Genomic DNA, 21,740 nt, shown 5'->3' with positions numbered 1-21,740 from the left:
TTATCATACAAGGCCTAATTTTCTCTTCTAAAATTCCTAGCAGGGTCTTCCCTAGTGGTCCAGTGGTTAAGACACCATGCTTTCACTGCAGGGGGCATGAGTTCTATCCTAGGTCAGGGAACTAACATGCCTGCATGCCTCAGCCAAAAGATGAGGAAAAAAATCCTAATAGCGCCCTGTATTTGGATTGCGTACAGCATTTGAATGCTGCCTGTATGGTTTCTACAAAGGAGTGCATATATATTATCTATGTGGGGGAACCTTTTCTTGATATATTAAAGTGTAAGATTGCAACCAGCTACAATTTTTACTTATTTCAGCTTATAAACTAAAAAAACCTCTCAGACTAATCTGACAGAATATGTTCATTTGGGGCTTCTGTGTTTGGGTCCTATGCTTTAGTATTGCTACTACTACTGCTAAGTCACTTGAGTCGTGTCTGACTCTGTGCAACCCCAGAGACGGCAGCCCACCAGGCTCCCCTGTCCCTGGGACTCTCCAGGCAAGAACACTGGAGTGGGTTGCCATTTCCTTCTCCAATGCATGAAAGTGAAAAGTGAAAGTGAAGTCGCTCAGTCGTGTCCGACTCATTGCGACCCCATGGACTGCAGCCCACCAGGCTCCTCCGTCCATGGGATTTTCCAGGCAAGAGTACTGGAGTGGGGTGCCATCGCCTTCTCCGATGCTTTAGTATTAGCTGACTGCAAATCATCACGTACTTTCAAAATAGAGTATCCTAACTTTTTAACAAAATCATATGCTTCGTTACCTGTTTACCTCCAGAGAAATGTTTACAAACATTGTACACATTTGAGATCAAGCTATTCCAAGTGAGCAGAAATATTTATTGTAACAGAATACTAAAGTAATTCACACATAAGTGTGTTATTCCACTTATTTTATTGCAGCAACTTCTGATTCTTCAGTATAAAGAGAAATCAAAAGGGAAAATCTCTACAATCTTGGGTTAAGAAGTATACCAGGAACTGGTGACCTAAACCGTATGTACAGAATATAAACATATTTATATTTGTATGTACAGTTAATGGTTATCTAGTCATTATAAATAGCAGGTTTAACTTAAGAGTCTACAAAAATAATGATTTTTGGATGGGTACATGCAAACCAGTACACATAAACTTATTTATAAAACACATCTCTATGCCTTTTTTTTTTTGCTTTAAATATAAATGTACTATTTAACTATCAGCTAAACGATTTAAATGCAAATCCCAAAGTTCCCAGTGAAAAGTATAAAATCTGTTTCTATCCACAATGGTACCCTGCTTCAAGTATTCTTCTTCTCCTGTTAGTAAAGCTGTGATAATTCTGTCACATATGAATTACAGGTACAGATGCCATTTTCTCATATTTTAGACAGTCTTCTGGAATAAAAGCTTCTTTTGTTCCATTTTACAAAAAGTACTGCTTTTACAACCTCATCAAAATGAACAAGAGAAGCTTCCTCCCACCGCCCTGAGCCTGTGCCCGGGCACGGCCCAGCAAAGCCCTATCCTAGTGGTCTGAGGCGCCATCGGCCAAGGCGGGTGGCTGGGGAGACACAAAGGGCTCGTTCTGCTTCTGGTCCTCCTTCACCCCCGCCGCTTGGTCCGTGATGGAGGAGAAGGACAGCTGGTCGTGTTCTATGATGTGCATTTGATCCTCTTCCTTGTCCTTCTTCACGTAGAACATTTTTCTGAACTTCTTCAGTTCATGGAGCTCACAGAAGGTTTCCAGAACCACCAACATTGCAATAAGACCAAGGAGCAGGTAACCTGTGTGAGAGAAATGACAGCGACTCAGTGAGATCTGGTCACGACACAACCTTTCTGCTGATGATTCAATCCATTGCCTCCTCTGATTTCTGGGCATGTTTTGAATTCCATGGCTCAAAGTGGGATGATCCAGAGTAAAATGAAGAGGGACTTAACCTTCTAGACCTAAAGAGACATATCTCCAAAGAAGACATACAGAGAGCCAACAGGCACATGAAAAGATGCGTCTCATTGCTCATTATTAGAGAAATGCAAATTTACACTACAATGAAGTACCACCTCACACCAGTCAGAATCATCGCATTAAAACGTCTACAGATAACAAGTGCTGGAGAGGATGAGGAGAAAAGGTAACCCTCCTACATTGTTTGAGAGAATGTAAATTGGTACAACTGGAAAACGGTATAGGGGTTCCTCAAATAATTAAAAACAGGGCTACCATATAACCCTGCAATCTCACTCTTGGGCTTATATCTAGAGAAAACTATAATTTGCAAAGTTGCATGCACTCCAGTGTTCATAGGAGCACTGTTCACAATAGCCAAGACATGGAAACAACCTAAATGTTCATCAGCAGATGAATGGATAAAGAAGATGTGGCACATGTGTACAATGGGATACCACTCAGCTATCAAAAAGAATGAAACTCTCATTTGCAGCCACACAGATGGACCTAGAGATTATCACACAAACTGAAGTAAGTCAGAACAAGAAAGACAAATACCATATATCACTTATACATGGAATCTAAAATAGGACACAAATGAATTTATCTACAAAATAGACAGACCCATATAGAGAACAGACTTGTTGCCAAGGGGGAGAAGGGGGGTTGGGGGAGGGATGGATTGGGAATTTGGGATTCGCAGATGCAAACTAGTATATACAACAAGATGGATAAACAAGGTCCTACTATACAGCACAGGGAACTATATTCAGTATTCTGTGATAAACCACAATAGAAATGAAGTGTGTATGTGTGTGTATACACACGTATATATATGTAGGTGGTGCTAGTGGTAAAGAACCGCCTACCAATGCAGGAGACGTAAATTCAATCCCTGGGTTGGGAAGATACCCTGAAGGAGGGAAAGGCAACCCACTCCAGTATTCTTGCCTGGGAAATCCCATGCACAGAGGAGCCTAGCGGGCTACAATCAATAGGGTCACAAAGAATCTGACACGATGGAAGTGACTTAGCACACACACACGCGTGCATGTATGTAAAAGATCACTTTGCTGTGTTTTTTTTTTTTTTTAGGATTTCTACATAGGGGATGTACTGGGTGGAACAAATAAATGTTCCAAAGGTATGTTAGTTTGTGGATAGGCTATAATTCCACAGCTTTTGTCTGAAATCCTATGGATATTTTTGTCAGCACTGAAGAGTTTGACTAAATAATGAATAAAGGAAAAGGAGATTTGTGAATTAGCTCAGCTAACAATGTCACTGCTATTTCTAAAATACGCTATATTATTAAAGCCTAAGAAAACTGTCACTTTGCATCCATAAATGACTTCCTTGTTCCTATTTTGCTACCAGTTCTGGCTTCCCAAGTTCATTTATTTTCTGAAAATCTTCCTCAAACATTTTACCACTGGGATATGAAATTGGGACTTCTATTATTCTTAGAGTTTTCACTTTCACTTTTCTGTTCCTTTCTCTGATGAATTTTTTTTTTTTCTGAAAACTGATTTTAAACATGTTGGAACCAACTTAAAAGTACTGTTTTCCCAGACTTCCCTGGTGGTCCAATGGTTAAGAATCCGCCTTCCAATGCAGATGGACCTAACCTGGGCCTTAGGATATAGAGGCCCTTCCACTCTGATCATGCCTCTTCTATGGAATGAGGATTCTGCAGGGCCAGTGGGGCTTGCCCTCTGGGACCCCATGCCAACCCTTACTCCAGATTATGTTTCATGTATTTAAAACTTGGAAATTCTCTGCACAATGTCCCCACCCCATAGGGGTGATGGTACCTGCAAGGGTCTCTATCCTGGGTCCACCATCCTGAAAGGGCATTGCATCACTGGTGTGTACCCCTACATGCACCCAGGCCCAGGGGCAAATGTTTGTAAGAGGATGTTGATGGAACATGGTTGTATTACCTACGCAGTGTGTCCACACCCCCATGTAAGGACCCTGTAGGGCAGAATGGAACCAAAGGTGGGAAGAGAAAGGTGCAGAATGGGGCCAGTTTTCCCCGCCCGTCATCTTCTAGCCCAGGACACCGAGCATCCTCAGGACCCGCCTGGTCTTCAGATCACTGTGAAGGTGTATGTGGTGACACAGAATGAGAAAATGGCTTTTAGGTAAGTTTGCTGTGCTGTATGTGCACGCTCAGCTGTGTCTGACTCTTATGACCCCATGGACTGCAGTCCACTAGGCTCCTCTGTCCATGGAAATCTCCAGGTAATAATACTGGACTGGGTTGCCATTCACTTTTCCAGGGGATCTTCTCAACCCAGGAATCAAACCCAGGTCTCATGCACGACAGGCAGACTGTATCATTTGAGCCATCAAGAAAGCCTCAAGTCATAATGTAATTTATAATGCCTCCTAACATTTAGATTGGAAGCAATCTAAATATTTGACAATAGAAGTAGGACTAGAGGATAGTATGCATGTGTGCGTGCTAAGTTGCTTCGGTCGTATCCGACTGTGTGTGACCCCATGGACTGCAGCCTACCAGGGTCCTCTGTCCATGGAATTCTCCAGGCAGAATACTGGAGTGATGCCCTCCTCTAGGGTATCTTCCTGACCCAGGGATCGAATCCGCATCTCTTATGTTTCCTACACTGGCAGACAGATTCTTTACCACTAGCTCCCCCTGGGAAGCCCCAGATGATGGCACAGTCACCTTGTAAAATAATATGTGGATAGTAAAGATAAATATGGTAATAGAGGAAACTCGAAATCACCCTGGTAACCATTCAGTATTTATTGAACTTGCATGGTAGCCAGGCACTGTTGAAAGCACTGGGCACTTATGAGTGAAGGCTGTGTCCTGGGTGAGCATGGTTTAATGGAAATGCTAAAAATAGGCGTAGTTCAACTGCACATTTTGTTGTCATTAAGATCATAGGACGGGGCCAGGACAGAACATCTGACTGCCTGCGTATGTACTATGATTTCCAAGAAGACGTGGCATGAGCTGAGTCTTGAAAAATACTTAGGAAGGCAGAAATGGAAACTGTATGTACAGTATAATGTAATTTTATGCAGTGTGAAAGGACAGGAGAGGAACACACAAAAATAAATACTTTTCTATGAATGGATCTCTAACTTTTCCATGGTATTATATTGGATTTTAAAAAATTGCTTCAAAGTTTAATGTCACTAGACATCTGAATTTTAATGCCTATTTTCCATGTATAAAATTCTTTTTTTTTTTTATTTTCACCAAGAACTTCATTGAACAATGTATTCACCGTTTTGTTCCTACACATATAAAAATTCTGAAAGCGGCAAGCATATTTTAACTTCAAAAAAGAACCAGATGGACAAATGAGATAAGCAATTGCTTTATGATTCTCCTGGTTAATGAAAGAATGTGATGGATTGTTTAACCGGCTATCCTAGCCCTGGTGTCCTTGAGCTTAAAATATTTAATAAAGTAGAGCAACTTTGCTAAAATTTAAAAAGTTCAGTAGCAACTTATTCTGTGTGGTGCATTCTTATGTGTGTGCTTAGGTGCAGTCCTCTACTGTCATTTAAAATGACTATTACAAAAAATAAAATAAAATGACTATTACATTACTAGTAAGAAACTTATAGGTACTTTTCTGTGCCTGGGAAAAATAACTCTCAATAATAACAGGACGTTTTCATACAGAATTTTGAAGGGAATCATGATGAAATGAAAGTTATGGGAAGGTGGCAAAATGGAAAATTCATCCATGGAAAGCAGTTAGGGCTCTGACGAGTGCCTCTGATCACCGAGTAGGCGAGGCGGAGAGTGGAAGCACAGAGCCCTGGGACAGAGTCCGTGAACTCGGATACTCACATGTGATCCCGATCTTGTAGAGCTCTCTGAATTTTTGATTGTAACCCTCCCCGGGAACATAATCTCCGAGGCCAATGGTGCTCAGGGAGATAAAACAAAAGTAAAAGGATTCCAGGAAGTTCCAGTCATCCTCCAGGACAGAGAACACCGCGGCCGGGATGAAGAAGAAGCAGGACACGGTGACCACACCGAGGAGGACCGCGTGGACGATGGCCACTGCCTGCTTGGAGAAACCCCAGCGGACGTGGAAGTAGAGGACTGGCCTGCGGGTGACATGGATGGTAACACGCTGGACCACTGCCGTCAGGAACAGAAGGGTGAAAGGTATGCCGATGACGGAATAGATGATGCAGAAGGCCTTGCCCCCGTCGGACAGGGGCACGGTGTGGCCGTAACCTGCAAGGAGAGGAGGTAGAAAACACCTTCGTAAATCACACACACCTGGGATTTCCCTGGCAGTCCAGTGGTTAAGACATCAAGCTTCCACTGCAGGGGGCAAGGGTTCGATCCCTGGTTAGGGAACCAAGACCTTGCATGCTCCGTGGCATGGCCAAAAAATAGAAAAACAAAACAAACCACATGCCTCCTGTTCACACCCACATGCCCCTCACACCCAAGAGAAAAGCCAGATAAAATTCAGATTGGTGTTTCAAAGGCTCTATCCTGTTGGGACTTCCCTGGAAGTCCAGTGGTAAAGAATGCACATTCCAATGCAGGGGACCAATCTCTGGACAAGTAGCTAAGATTCCACATGCCATGAGGCAGCTAAACCTGTGTGCCACAACTAGAGAAGTCTGTGTATGCAATGAACATCCAGCACAGCCAAAAACAACAAGCAAACATAAAAGCTCTATCCTGTCCCTGCAGTACAATTCAACAATGGGTGCCATACATTTGATCTGGATCAAATCTTCCCAGCTCTTCCTGACGCATCAAGCCTTGTTTTGAGTTCACTGCCAGGCTGAAGTAGAAGCTCTGTGTGTGAAGGAGCTAACCCTGTCTTGGGCCATCAGGGAAAATTCATGACAGGGGTACCTACTTTGCCAGGAGGGTGTTCCTCTCCCCAGCCTGCTCCCCTTCCACTCCCCCACCCAAGGAGCCTCATTAGGATCCAAAGCCAGTACACACTTGCTTTCAAAACACTAGCACCAGGCAGATGAGGGGACAGTGGGAAGATAGGGAAGACTCGAGGAGAGTACAGACAAGGAAAAAGAGAAAGATAGGACTTCCCTGGTGGTCCAGTGGTTAAGAATCCACCTGCCAGTGCAGAGGACACAACTCTGATCCCTGGTCAAAGATGCCATATGCTGTGGAGCAGCTAAACCTGTGGGCCACAACTACTGAGCTCGTGCTCTACAGCCCAAGAGCCACAACTCCTGAGCCCCCGTGCTCCAAGGACTGAAGCCTATGCGTGCTACGGCCCATGCTCCCCAGCAAGAGAGGGCACCACAATGAGAAGCCCTGCACCGCAACTAGAGAGCAGCCCCACTCAGCAAGGCTAGAGAAAGCCCGTGTGCAACAAAGACCCAGCGCAGCCATAAGTAAACAAACAATACTTTTAAAAAAGAAAGAGGAAGAGGAAGATAAATGAATATCAAAGGATGCTGTGTCACATGGCTGAGCACTTCTTCCCAAATATTTCGTTCAATTATCTGGTTAAATGGCACATTTAGAAACTGTACTATGTCTCCCCCTTGTCATTTCTGTTTCAAGATGCCACAGATTCCCCAAAATCTACATATTAGGGCCAGTGGTCGCAACATATTTCTCTTTTATTTTCTACTAGAATTGAGACATTCCCAAATCAAGCCAGTCAAGAGATGCTTCATCTGATAAATGCTAGCAAAAGAGAAGCCAGTGAACTGTTTTTAAAATTTCACAAGGCCTTCATCCTGAAAGGACTAACATGTCTGAACAAGTCAGTTCAGGAAAAAGCCAACTAAATGAATTTTCTTTTTTTGTGAAATTGGCTTCTGGGGAAAATAAACAAAACAAAACAAAACCAAACCCCACTCATGGGGTTATAACTGAAAAGTGGTTTTCAAATCTGATTTCTATAATATATCCTGCTTAGAAAGAACTCAGAAAAAGCTTCAGCTTCAGACCTCATGATTGTCTGCTTTCTACCAATTTCTGGGTGAGGCCCTGGTCTATGTGGCTTCTAAGAGACTGCTCTGGTTATTCCCATGCATGACCTCAGCACAATAGTCAGGGTGGTTAATCCTAGAAGGTTATGGATGAATAGGGAGTCTGAGGAACCTACTAAATTTGCATCAGTTTGAACATCTCCACCACCCTTATGGCAGAAAGTGAAAAGGAACTAAACAGCCTCTTAATGAAAGTGAAAGAGAAGAGTGAAGAAGCTGGCTTAAAACTCAACATTCAAAAAACTATGATCATGGCATCTGGTCCCATCACTTTATGGCAAATAGATGGGGAAACAATGGGAACAGTGAGAGACTTTATTTTCTTGGGCTCCAAAATCACTGCAGATGGTGACTGCGGCCATGACATTAAAAGATGCTTGCTTCTTGGAAGGAAAGCTATGACAAACTTAGACAGCATTTTAAAAAGCAGAGACATTACTTTGCTGACAAAGGTCCATATAGTCAAAACTATGGTTTTTCCAGCAGTCATGTATGGATGTGAGAGTTGGACCATAAAGAAAGGTGAGCACTGAAGAACTGATGCTTTGGAACTGTGGTGTTGGAGAAGACTCTTGAGAGTCCCTTGGGCTGCAAGGAGATCCAACCAGTCCATCCTAAAGGAAATTAATCCTGAATATTCATTGGAAGGACTAATGATGAAGCTGCAGCTCCAATACTTTGGCCACCTGATGCAAAGATTGAAGGTAGGAGAAGGGGACAACACAGGAGATGGTTAGATGGCATCACGGACTTAATGGATATGAGTTTGAGCAAGCTCTGGGAGTTGGTGATGGACAGGGAAGCCTAGCGTGCTGCAGTCTCTGCGATTGCAGAGTCAGACATGACTGAGTGACTGAACTGAACTGAACATCTCCACACGTGTGCATTTTTCTGTAAAGAGATGCCAAAGCTCAGGCGTTCAGAAGGATTGAGAACCACTGTTCTGAGCATTAGTTCCCGAATCTATCTGGTCCTCGAACACACAGCTGCTCCTGGAATGCTTCGGTTGATTCCAGGCACGGTTAAAGAGGGAGATGAGCCAGTTAGGGTTTCCAGAGAGTAGTATGGAGGATGGAGAAAGCTTGCTGAATAATATTCATGCAAAAGAAAGAAGCATGAGAAATGTGAAAGCTTTACTTTTGAGGAAAAAAATTAGAGGAATTAAGAGTTTGTGAGTAAAGCAGTTCACATCACAGAGATTGGGGCCAATTGGAGCCAGGCCAGGCATTAATGAGAAAGGATATTTTAATGGTCAGAGATCTGGAAATAGAATAGGATAATGAAATTGTGGTTAACATAACAAAGGCAACTGGAAAGTGATTCACAAATTTGGTAGTGAACCTCTGACTGAACGTACCAGGAGACAATGGGAATCAAGCACAGGCTGTAAAGGATGGATTACTTTGGTAGCATTTTTGCAGAGAAAACATAAGATTGGCTAAATCTGTTAGACTACCAAAAAGTCTTGAAGCCCATGATTTTATTACTGTTTGGTGGCATTGTTATGAATTATCTTCACCAAAAGTGTAACATTCCCATATCACACAGCCCACCTCTTCTGTATATCATTTGTTTCAATAAACTACATGATTTCAGTAATAGTAGGGGGAAAAAATAATTTCTAGCCTTAAAATACTTTAGGCTATCATTTTTATTCCTAAATGACAACAGAATTAGAGTTTTATTTATCAGAATCTTATTAAATTTACTAAAATGTCATCTCCAAGCAATTGGCGATAATCATTCCAAGACTTTAGGATGGCTCTCTTTGGTAATGCCTTATCTCCGTCAGTAGTATGTTCCCACTAAGAGATTAAATATCATTGAAGTGCAATGCTTCTTGAAAGCCAGTTTCTCCTTCTGTTTGCATAAATAATTTTTGCTGGGACCCCCCTGGTGGTCCAGTGGCTAAGACTCCACACTTGAGAGAGTGGAGAGACTGGGTTCAACCCCCGGTCAGGGAACTAGATCCTACATGCCGCAACTAAAGATCCCTCATGCTGCAACTAAGACCCAGCACATCCAAATGAATAGATAAATATGTTAAAATAAATAATATACAAATAATTTTTGTTAATGGACAGTACAATGTAAAATTTACATCTCATCTGCAGTCTCTACACTTGCAATGCTCTACTGAGTACACAGTAATTTTTTTGCGATAGACAGTTGAATGCACCAGATGGAAACCTTCAGTCCCAGTGAATTGTAATGAAGTGGTGAATAATTTACTCAAGTTATGTTGGTTGAATCCCCAGATAAATCATATAGCAATGCTCATATTTTAAAATCTTGGAACCATGTTAAAATTTTTTACAAACTAGGAAGTAATTAGCAAAATGTCAATACCTTACGTATTTGGTGTTCCTTAAATTTTTCATATAATTTTGGGGCACAATAGATTGAGCATCGCTAGGTCTGCTTAAAAAAGAACTTAAAAAACAGGGTCCCCCCTATATGGGAAAATAATCTAAAACAGAGTGGATATATGTATATGCATGATTGATTCGCTTTGCTATATAGCAGAAACTAACATAATAATCAATCAACTTTATGCCAAAAAAATTTTTTTAATTAAAAAAAAAAAGAAAAAAACAGGGTTCTGGAATGAAATTCCCATGTCTGGGTTTCCTGTTATGATTCTATACCTGTAGGGGAGGGTAGGAGATAGGGGGTCAAACTGATGCAGTTTCCCAAGTGACAGTTGCCCAGATTGGCTTCTGTCACTTTATTTTATGTATTTTAATTGAAGGGTAATTACTTTACAATATCGTGGTGTTTTTTGCCATACATTGACATGAATCCGCCATGGGTGTACATGTGTTCCCCATCCTGAACTCCCCTCCCACCTCCCTCCCCATCCCATCCCTCAGGATCATCCCAGTGCACCAGCCCTGAGCACCCTGTCTCATGCATTGAACCTGGACTGGTGCTCTACTTCACATATGATAATATACATGTTTCAATGCTATTCTCTCAAATCATCCCACCCTCACCTTCTCCCACATAGTCCAAAAATCTGTTCTTTACATCTGTGTCTCTTTTGCTGTCTCACATATAGGGTCATTGTTATCATCTTTCTAAATTCCATATATATACATTAGTATACTGTACTGTTTTTCTTTCTGACTTACTTCACTCTGTATAATACGCTCCAGTTTCATCCACCTCATTAGAACTGATTCAAATGCATTCTTTTTAATGGCTGAGTAATATTCCACTATGTATATGTACCACAGCTTTCTTATCCATTCGTCTGCGGATGGACATCTAGGTTGCTTCCATGTCCTGGCTATTATAAACAGTGCTGTGATGAACACTGGGGTACACGTGTCTCTTTCAATTCTGGTTTCCTCGGTGTGTATGCCCAGCAGTGGGATTGTTGGGTTGTATGGCAGTTCTATTTCCAGATTTTTAAGGAATCTCCACACTGTTCTCCATAGTGGCTGTACTAGTTTGCATTCCCACCAACAGTGTAGGAGGGTTCCCTTTTCTCCGCACCCTCTCCAGCATTTATTGCTCGTAGACTTTTGGATCACAGCCATTCTGACTGGCGTGAAATGGTACCTCATAGTGGTTTTGATTTGCATTTCTCTGATAATACATGATGTTGAGCATCTTTTCATGTGTTTGTTAGCCATCTGTATGTCTTCTTTGGAGAAATGTCTGTTTAGTTCTTTGGCCCATTTTTTGATTGGGTTGCTTATTTTTCTGGAATTGAGCTGTAGGAGTTGCTTATATATTTTTTAGATTAATTCTTTGTCAGTTGCTTCATTTGCTATTATTTTCTCCCACTCTGAAGGCTGTCTTTTCACCTTGCTTATAATTTCCTTCATTGTGCAAAAGCTTTTAAGTTTAATTAAGTCCCATTTGTTTATTTTTGCTTTTATTTCCATTACTCTGGGAGGTAGGTCATAGAGGATCCTGCTATGATTTACATCAGAGAGTGTTTTGCCTATGTTTTCCTCTAGGAGTTTTATATTTTTTGGTCTTACATTTAAATCTTTAATCCATTTTGAGTTTGTTTTTGTGTATGGTGTTAGAAAGTGTTCTAGTTTCATTCTTTTACAAGTGGTTGACCAGTTTTCCCAGCACCACTTGTTAAAGAGATTGTCTTTTCTTCAGTGTATATTCTTGCCTCCTTTGTCAAAGATAAGGTGTCCGTAGGTGCATGGATTTATCTCTGGGCTTTCTATTGGCTTCTGTCACTTTAACTAGAATAGTCCTGACAGGAGGCCAGCTAACATCCAATCTGGGGCCCCACTGTGCTGGATAGAGGGCCTTCTGGTTGTTTTCGTATTTATATATTTCAGGGCCCTCCTGAATCAGGGCCCTCTGTGGGCTCCTATTTTATTCACTACAGCAAGTCACAAATGTGCAATTTCTTCACGTGTATCTGATACTTTTGAGAGAAGTGATGCTCACCATTACCCTGCCCATATTAAAAATAGTCTTAGGACTTTCCTCTCGATCCAGTAGTTAGGACTCCAAGTTCTCACTGCCCAGGGCCAGGGTTCAACTCCCACAAGCCATGTGGCATGGCCAAAACAGAAAAAAATACTGTCATTTAGTCACATTATTTACTATAGTATGGTACAACATATTCATTTCCCATTAAGTTAGCTTGACACATACTTTAAAAAAAAAGAAAACTACACAAGAAGAATCTCCACCTCTGAAGTCAACCCCGGTAGAGATCTCAATATTTCCTAAAAAGACTTGCATTTGCAATCCTGGACTTCAGCTTATTCAGATTTCTTTCCCACTAGACTGTGAGCCGCCTGAGCTCACTGGGTTTTTCCCCAGTGATTCTGTGGGCCTGAATATGAGATGAGACTCTGGAAGCAGAGGGACAGGCGCCTGAGCTCACTGGGTTTTTCCCCAGTGATTCTGTGGACCTGAACATGAGGTGAGACTCTGGAAGCAGAGGGACAGGCAAAGAACTGTGTGACCCACACACAAAGATGGCAGGGGAGCGCAGAGCCAGGGGTGACGCCGGAGTCAAGAGGCAGGTCAGCATGTAAACCCTCAAGGCCTGGAGAATGTGAGCACAAGCCACACTGCGAGCCCCAGATTCTTGAATTTAACTTAGAAGCCACATGGGTGAACCATTATGATAAACGGTCATCAATGAAAAACAGGACATGAAAACATGAAATCATAACAAACAAGTGGTGACCTTGGAAAGTACTGTTTTTGTGGCACTAATATCAGTGATACAAACACAGAATAAGGTCTAATAGAACTCCTATATTCCTGCTTACTTGCTAAAACTTTTTTTCACTTCCCGGCCTGTGGGATCTTAGTTCCCCAACCAGGATCAGACCCACATCCTCTGTATCAGAAGGTGGATTCTTAACCCCTGGACCACCAGGAAGTCCCTTAACTGTTAGATGTGGGTAACTCCATCTGGCATTCTGTGTGCAAATAAACACACAATGGCAGAGACACCGGTCAAATGAGATAGGCTGTCCCCTGGCCCAGAGGACGAGTTCGGTTCCTAAGAGGCTAATATAAATGTCAGCTGAACATTTCAATCAAAATTATACACTGTAAAAAGTGCTCTGGGAAACTTTAAAGGAAACCAATGAAGCCAAGGTCTTTTCAACCACCCACCGTCTCTTCAGCTCTAGGTCTCCAGAGGATTATTGTTATGAGTTTGTAGCCAACAGTTCCTGAAATTTTTCTAATCACTTAGCTTCATAGACATAGACTTCCAGAAAAACAGCTGGTTTCTGTCATAAATAGTATATTGCATGTATGGTTGTTCTATTGTCTTCTTTCTGATGACTCTGCTTCAAAAAGCAATTTTTCACTGTTTACTACCCTCTTATTGACCATTTGTTCCAAACTGTCCAATCAAAAATGTTTAATTTTCCAATTTAAATTTTTTATTGAGCCACCTGGCCAATTTAGGGATTCTTATTATGAATGCTTTCTTTTCTAAGCATTAATAACTTTCAGTCAATCCTAAAGGAAATCCACTCTGAACATTCATTGGAAGGACTGATGCTTGAAGCTTGTATTTTGGCCACCTGATGTGAGGAGCTGACTCATTGGAAAAGTCCCTGATGCTGGGAAAAATTGAGGGTAGGAGGAGAAAGGGGTGACAGAGGATGAGATGGTTGGATGGCATCACTGACTCAATGGACATGAGTTTGAGCAAACTCTGGGAGATAGTGAAGGACAGGGAAGACTGGTGTGCTGCAGTCCATGAGGTTGCAAAGAGTCGGACACGACTGAAACTAACACAACAACACAGCAAATCAACTATGTGTTGATGAAATTTTAAAACATACAAAAAATAAGCATGTGCTTATTCATTTTACCCTCACACTAGTAACATGAATTCTATCTAAGTGATCCCAACCATTTCATTTCTTTTCCCTTGCACTGCTTATTTTAATTTTTAAATTTCTTGAATGGTCTTTTTAGCTCTAAAGTTCACATTTACCATGATCTTTTCCATATTCCCTTTTTCATATTTTCAGATTTGTTCCTCAATCTATTTTTAAGACACAGATCCTTATAATGTCTTCTCCCACACACCTCTACACATCCTCACCAGCCAAGATCACCTTGTGAAGCCCTGCTTCATGAAAATGATTTCTCAGAGGAATAAATACGCTGCAGACACTTTTGCAAACTGTTCCTCCTCCTTTCCACTAGTCTCGCTGAGTTGGTGGATACCTGGCTGTAGCCTGGCTTCTGCTCCACCTGGTACTCAGCTAGAGCCTTACGTGGTCAAGATGCTAGCAGGTCTGCTCGTGCTGGTCAGCCATCATTCAGTAAACTTGCAGGAACATGTTAAATACATGCTGTAGTAGTGCTGCCCAGGAAACAGTGGCCAAGGGCAATTTTTTCACTAACCATCATAGTTCTACCTGTTTCCTGTGAAAAAGCATCAGGTCATAATCTCTCTACACCTTTCCTAACACCAGCTTGCTCAAGTGGCCATCCGCTGAACACTGTCACTCCATGCCCTCGTTAGGTTACCAGAGGCAGAAGAAGGGAGCACATGGCCCATTATCCGATACAAGATCATTACCAGACTAGTCTGGGTTTTTAGTACAGCTTTCCCAGAATTCCAAGCAGCCCCCTGTACTGTGGGTTCTGATAGGAGGGAGCAGACAAGGCAGGGGAAACAGGCTTAGGACTGGTTAGTCGACATACTTTCATGGGGCCCAGCTGTGTGGCGTCCAGCTCTTAAGTAACCCCCTGGCACTAGGGCAGAGGGACAGGATCTCAGAGCAACAGCCTGATAAAGGAGGTTCTGGATTGGCTGGTTGGAATCTGAAAGCACGCTGACAGGTGGGCCTTTTACCATCTAGGAATTGGCTAAGCCTGAGAGGGGCAGTTTCTGCAGGGTCAGCAAGGCCCCAAGATGCCAGAGCAGCACAATAAAAGGACACTTCCTACAGAAGGAGAACAAAACCAGAGCTGAGCTCTAGGAAAGCATGCCCATCGGGCTGACTTAAAAGCAGTACTAAGTTTGAACTTATTCTAGCAACCAAACCGGGAAGAACCTAGCACAGTAGACACAGGAAAGAGGAGATGAGCTTGGGATCTGTAGAAAGAGTCAGGGAGTACACACAATTACAGAATCTTTACAATACCCTCTTTTTTGTTCCTTGTTAACTCTCATCTCCCCTGCAGTCCTGGGAAGAGTGTTCCAAAGAGAAAATGAATGTAAAACATTTGGGATGTTCTGACCCAGGCATTTGCTTTACAAGCATCATCTTCTTTCATCTTTATATCAGATCTTTCAGATAAGCACGTACGTTTCTATTTTACCCAGGGCTTCCCTGGTGGATTAGATGGTACAGAATCTGCCTGCAATGCAGGAGACCCAGGTCAGGAAGATCCCTAGGTCAGGAAGATCTCCTGGAGAAGGGAATGGCTACCCAATCCAGTATGTTTGCCTGGAGAATTCCATGGCCAGAGGGGCCTAGAGGGTTATAGTCCATGGGGTCGCAAAGAGTCAGACACGACTGAGTGACTAATACTTTTTTTTACCAGAAACAGAAACTCTGAGATTAAATTGTTTACCAAAGTCCTAACAGTAAGTGCAAAAGGGAGGCGGGATTTGAACTACGTGTTTACCGATCTTTTATTTATTTCAATTATTTACTTATTTATTTTTGGCTGCACTGAGTCTCTGTTGTTGCATGAGGGCCTTCTCCAGTTGCGGCAAGCAGGGGCTCCTCTCTAGCCATGTGCTCAGGCTTCTCATTGTGGAGGCTTCTTTTTTGAGGCTCACAGGCTCTGGGGGACTGGGCTTCTGTAGTTGTGGCACGTGGGTTTAGTGGCCCCTTGGCATGTAGAATCTTCCTACACCAGGGAATGAAGGTGTGTCCCCTTCACTGGAAGGTGGTTTCTTAACCACTAGACCACAAGGGAAGTCCCTAGTTAGTCTTTTTTATTATTGTTAGTTTCCTCTCTCCCTCATTTTGACCATGTCTTAGAAATTTGTGACAATGAGACAATAAGATGAAGAAAAACCAAAGAAAGCATCAGAACAAGAGTCTGGTTCTTCCAAAACTTCCAATATGTTAAAGGAGGCTTTCTGATCTATTCACCAAAGCATTGATTTTTGCACCTGCCACTTGGAGTGTGCCTTCAGGTTTGACATAATTATCTTGCGGCCATCACTTCCCTGAGGTTTAAAATTCTTAGACTGTAAAGGCTTCCCAGTCATGCGCCTTTACAACAGGGTTTGAAAATCTGTGTAGGCATTTCCCCCGGGCATGGATGCTGTGCAGACATCCAGATTTCTATTTCTTTTACCCACAGGGCAAGTGGGTACCTTGCCCTGTGGAAGGCAGGCTCAAAAGGTAATGGAAAAAGTGCTGGATGACACGGAGACAACACACCATTTACCTGGCTCTGAATTTCCAACCCCTAGCCCTGCAGGTAATCAGCACTGGTCTTACTTGATCCCAAGCTTGACTCCAGACTGTGGCTCAGACAGTAAAGAATCTGCCTGCAATCGGGAGACCTGGGTTCGATGCCTGAGTTGGGAAGATCCCCTGGAAAAGGAAACGGCTACCTACTTCAATATTCTTGCCTGGAGAAGTCCATGGACAGAGGAGCCTGGGCAGGCCCCAGTCCGTGGGGTTGCAGAGGCTTGGACACAATTGAGTCACTTGCACTTTCACTTTGACCCCAGACTCTCAGTGGTTCTAAACTGTTGTATGGTAGAAAGGCGTGGGAGCTGTGGGCACCTGCTGGACTAAACTACTCCTCCCTTTGAAAAAAGTGTGAAAGTGTTAATTCCTAAGTCATGTCCAACTGCTTGCAATCCCATGGAATGTAGCTCACTAGACTCCTCTGTCCATGGGATTTGCCAGGCAAGAATACTGGAGAGGGTAACCATTCTCTTCTTCAGGGGACCCCCAGGGATCAAGCCAGGGTCTCCTGCATTGCAGGCAGATTCTTTATCATCAGAGCTACCAGTGAAGAACTAAAAAGTGTTAATTAATCACTCAGTTGTATCCGACTAAGCAGTGATGTCCTAAGGTTTTATGTAAGGAAAACACAGGTGTCCACTTCCCCTTAATAGGAAAATCTCTGTACCTTTTAAAGGCAGAGGTTCCTGGAACAAACTTCTTTTTCTCTTTCATCAGGCTTTAAAGACTTAGAGGCTCTTGCACATTGAGAACACAGGGAGGAAGGTGAAAACAAAAAGTCCTTTACGGTATATCACACGTGTAAACTAAAGGCCATGGTTTTTTCAGTAGTCATGTATAGATGTGAGAGCTGGATCATAAAGAAAGCTGAGCGCCGAAGAATTGATGCTTTGGAACTGTGGTTTAGTGAAGATTCTTGAGAGTCCCTTGGACAGCAAGGAGATCAAACCAGTCAATCCTAAAGGAAATCAGTCCTGAATATTCATTGGAAGGACTGATGCTGAAGCTTAAACTCCAATATTTTGACCACCTGATGCAAAGAAATGACTCATTGGAAAAGACCCTGATGCTGGGAAAGATTGAAGGCAGGAGGAGAAGGGGACGACAGAGGATGAGATGGTTGGATGGCATGACTGACTCAATGGATATGAGTTTGAGCAAGCTCTGGGAGTTGGTGATGGACAGGGAAGTCTGGTGTGCTGCAGTCCATGGGGTCGCAAAGAGTTGGACTGATTGAGCGACTGAACTGAACTGAAACTAAAGGCAGGGCTTAGAGAATGGGTGGAGGAATATGATGTCCTAAAGTTGAATCCTGGCTTTACTTAAAAAAAAAGAATATTGGAGTTTATTATTAATTTTATTTGTACCCTATGTTTTGCACCTTATGCAGAATCCAATCATAAAAGAAACTGGACAAATACACCATTTAATAGTTGGGCTTCCCAGGTGGCCCAGATCGTAAAGAATCCACCTGCAATGCAGGAGACGCAGGTTAATCCCTGGGTCACGAAGATCCCCTGGAGAAGGAAATGGCAACCCACTTCAATTATTCTTGCCTGGGAAATCCTGTGGACAGAGGAGCCTAGCAGGCTAGTCCACGGGGTCGCAAGGAGTCGAACCACGTCATATTTGAGCTGGGTAAATTACATTATTTTAATATAGTTAAATTTCCTGAGATTTTCTTTGAGTCACAATACAAATATCTTTTTTACACTGTGAAATTCTTGCTGGCTTTGCTTCTTACTAGTTGTTTGGCCCTGCAAAATTGTACGCCTTCATTTCCTCATTTGTCAAATATGAATAACACTTCTTACCTCCAGGAGGTGTTGTGAGGGTTACATCAAAGTACAGTTGCCGGTATACAAGAAGCAGAGAGAGTAAACTCTCCTATGCATGTTGAAGGAACTAGCTGAATTATCCTGTCAATGTGTACACTCTTCCATACTGGCCACCAGGCATCCTAGTTAGAAGATGTGTATTCTCTCCTCTGTCTTCTGCACACATTTTAATCTTCCCTCTATCCTTCAAGGTATCTTCCAAACTGGTGGTTAAAGCAGTTCCGGGTAACATCCAAAGACCTAACAAGAGCACTCAGGGAACAAACTGATACACAGGAAATTTGTGGCCTCTCTGTGGCTGGGGAGAACACTGATTACCCCAACACCAACAGAAAAATCCAAAGGGCCCCTCTCAATTTTTCACTCCCTTCACTGTAAAGAGACCCAATAAGATGGCCACTCACCACAGTCGCATTCTTATGGGTAGATCCTACTGGATTTCCATGATTAAAACTATGTGATTCACAACAGCCAGGACATGGAAGCAACCTAAATGTCTATCAGCAGAGGGATGGATAAAGAGGGATGGCACACATATATAATGGAATCCTATTCAGCCATTAAAAGGAAAGAAATTGGGTCATTTGTAGAGTCGTGGATGGACCTAGAAACTGTCCTACAGAGTAAAGTAAGTCAGAAAAACAAATATTGTATATTAACGTATATGTATGGAATCTAGAAAACAGTATTGCTGCTGAGTCACCAAGTCATGTCCAGCTCTTTTACGACCCCATGGACTATAGCCCACCAGGCTCCTCTGTCCATGGAGTTTTCCAGGCAAGAATACTGGAGTGGATTGCCACTGCCTTCTCCAGGGGATCTTCCTGACCCATGTCTCCAGCACCACGGGCAGATTCTTTACCGTCTGAACCACCAGGGAAACGCAAAACATGGTAGAGATGATCTTATTTGCAAAGCAAGAATACAGACACAGACATAGAAGACAAACATATGGATACTAAGGGAGAAGGAGAGGGTGGGATGAATCGGGAGATTGGGATTGATATATACACACACACACTAAAGATACTAAGGGAGGAGGAGAGGGTGGGATGAATCGGGAGATTGGGATTGATATATACACACACACACTAAAGATACTACACATAAAACAGATCACTAATGAGAACCTACTGTATACCACAATGAATTACTTCTCTGTAGTGACCTAAATGGGAAGGAAATCCAAAAAAGAGGGATGTATGTATAGCTGATTCATTTTGCTGTACAGTGAAACTAACATAACATTGTAAAGCATCTAATATATCCCAATAAAAATTAATTGAAAAAAAGGTTGGTGAGAACTGTAGGTCCCATGAAATTTCTCTACTAGGTGGTATATTACAATGAAAAGAGGCACAAAATAGTCACACAACCTGTTACAAGCTTAGGGAAGTTTAAGTTCCCTTTCCTGTAGGTACTGCAACAAGCAGTAAGGTTGAAAGGTTGCATGGAGGTAGATGCCACACTCTTTTAGAAGCCAGATATCAACCACTTTCTAGTCCAATCAGGTGACAGAATCCTCAGGATCCCTCGTGAAGTGGCAGAGCATTAAACAGGGTAGAATCCTTGAGCTGGAATGCCTTAGTGAAGGATATCCATTTGCTGGATTCACAGAGATGTTTACACTCTTCATGCAAGAGCAAAAAAACATCTTGTCAATCTTCATAACTGGAATGAAAAACCATCCATCTTATCCCTGAAAATACACCTAGTCCCCCTTATGCTGATTCATGGATTCTAGTCTATATTTAGGCCCTTGGTGCTACCTCTTCAGGAGAATGAATTCCAAGCTAGGATCTTTCAAATGCTAACTTCCCCTGGGGTTGTTGTTGCTGTTGTTCAGTTGCTAAGTGGTGTCTGACTCTTTGTGATCCCATGGATTGAAGCATGACAGGTTCCTCTGTCCTTCACTATCTCCTAGAGTCTCCCCAAATTCATTCATGTCCACTGAGTTGGTGATGCCATTCAACCATCTCATCCTCTGTTGTCTCCTCCTTCAATCTTTCCCAGCATCAGGGTCTTTTCCAATGAGTTGGCTCTTAGCATCAGGTGGCCAAAATACTGGCGCTTCAGCTTCAAAATCAGTCCTTCCAATGAATACTCAGTGTTGATTTTCTCCGGGATAGACTGATTTGATCTCCTTGCAGTCCAAGAGACTCTTCAAGAGTCTTCTCCAACACCACTATTTGAAAGCATTAATTCTTTGGTGCGCAGCCAAAGAATTCTTCACGGTCTGACTCTCATATCTGCACAGGACTACTGGAAAAACCATAGCTTTGACTACACGGACCTTTGTCGGCAAAGTGATGTCTTCACTTTTTAATATGCTGTCTAGGTTTGTCAAAGTTTTCTTTCATTCCTAACCAGGGAACTTTATATGGTACCTCCCTGCCATTGGACTACAGATAAACTTATAGGAACACTACCACACCATGATGTGGGAATATAAAACATCTTTTTACTCCTCTTAGGGTCTGACAACATGACTGACTTTTCCTTCTAGGAAATCTCGCTTCTCTCAGCTCTGGGTCACGGCCCAGTGGGTGTGGGATCTGCCTCAGGAACTCTTCCACAGGGTGAGGCTCATCTTGCTGCTTTGGTTGCAGAGTAAAGCCACGTGTGATCACTAAGAACATGTGCCTTGGTTACTGGAAGCCACAGAGATTGGAGTCACATCACCACAACATTGCTTGGCCAAAATTTACCAACACAATATGCCTGGGAAAACTCAAAAGCAGGCGAGGGAGGCATGTGGGATGGAGGAGACAAGAATGGGAAGAGTCAGTGTGCTGACAGCTGGCTTGTGGGCACATGGAGGATGCATTATGCAACTCTAATTCTGTCAATAGTTGAAAATAACCTGGAACAACACACTTAAAAGTTAGGGCTTTGACTTGTGGGTGTGAGAACTGTTTTCCAGCTACACAACATCAAGAAGGATATTCTAGATCTTTCTTTACTCCTTGAAATCTTGCTTTGGTACAGGACAGTGCAGGAAGTTAGCACATGAACCAGAAGATGAATTATGACACCAAGGTGTGGCACTCACAAATGTTAAGAT

The 21,740-nt window shown here is 42.6% G+C and overlaps 1 protein-coding gene across 1 annotated transcript in view; it reads right to left on the bottom strand.

Annotated features, from left to right (window-relative positions):
- Nucleotides 1-881: 881 nt before the first annotated feature.
- KCNK1 (potassium two pore domain channel subfamily K member 1) overlaps nt 882-21,740 on the bottom strand; it is a 67,278-nt gene continuing 46,419 nt past the window's right edge. Inside the window, exons 2-3 of the mRNA XM_061404847.1 lie at nt 5,783-6,178; nt 882-1,775 (exon numbers count right to left, since the gene is read on the bottom strand). Of these exons, the coding sequence (XP_061260831.1) occupies nt 1,516-1,775; nt 5,783-6,178 (656 nt within the window). The 3' untranslated portion in view covers nt 882-1,515. The remainder of the gene's footprint in view (nt 1,776-5,782; nt 6,179-21,740) is intronic.

This window comes from Bos javanicus, chromosome 28 (genome assembly GCF_032452875.1).
Source record: "Bos javanicus breed banteng chromosome 28, ARS-OSU_banteng_1.0, whole genome shotgun sequence".
Classification (NCBI taxonomy): domain Eukaryota; kingdom Metazoa; phylum Chordata; class Mammalia; order Artiodactyla; family Bovidae; genus Bos; species Bos javanicus.
The sequence above is the reverse complement of the archived record's forward strand: the minus strand, read 5'-3'. Positions and strand labels throughout refer to the sequence as shown.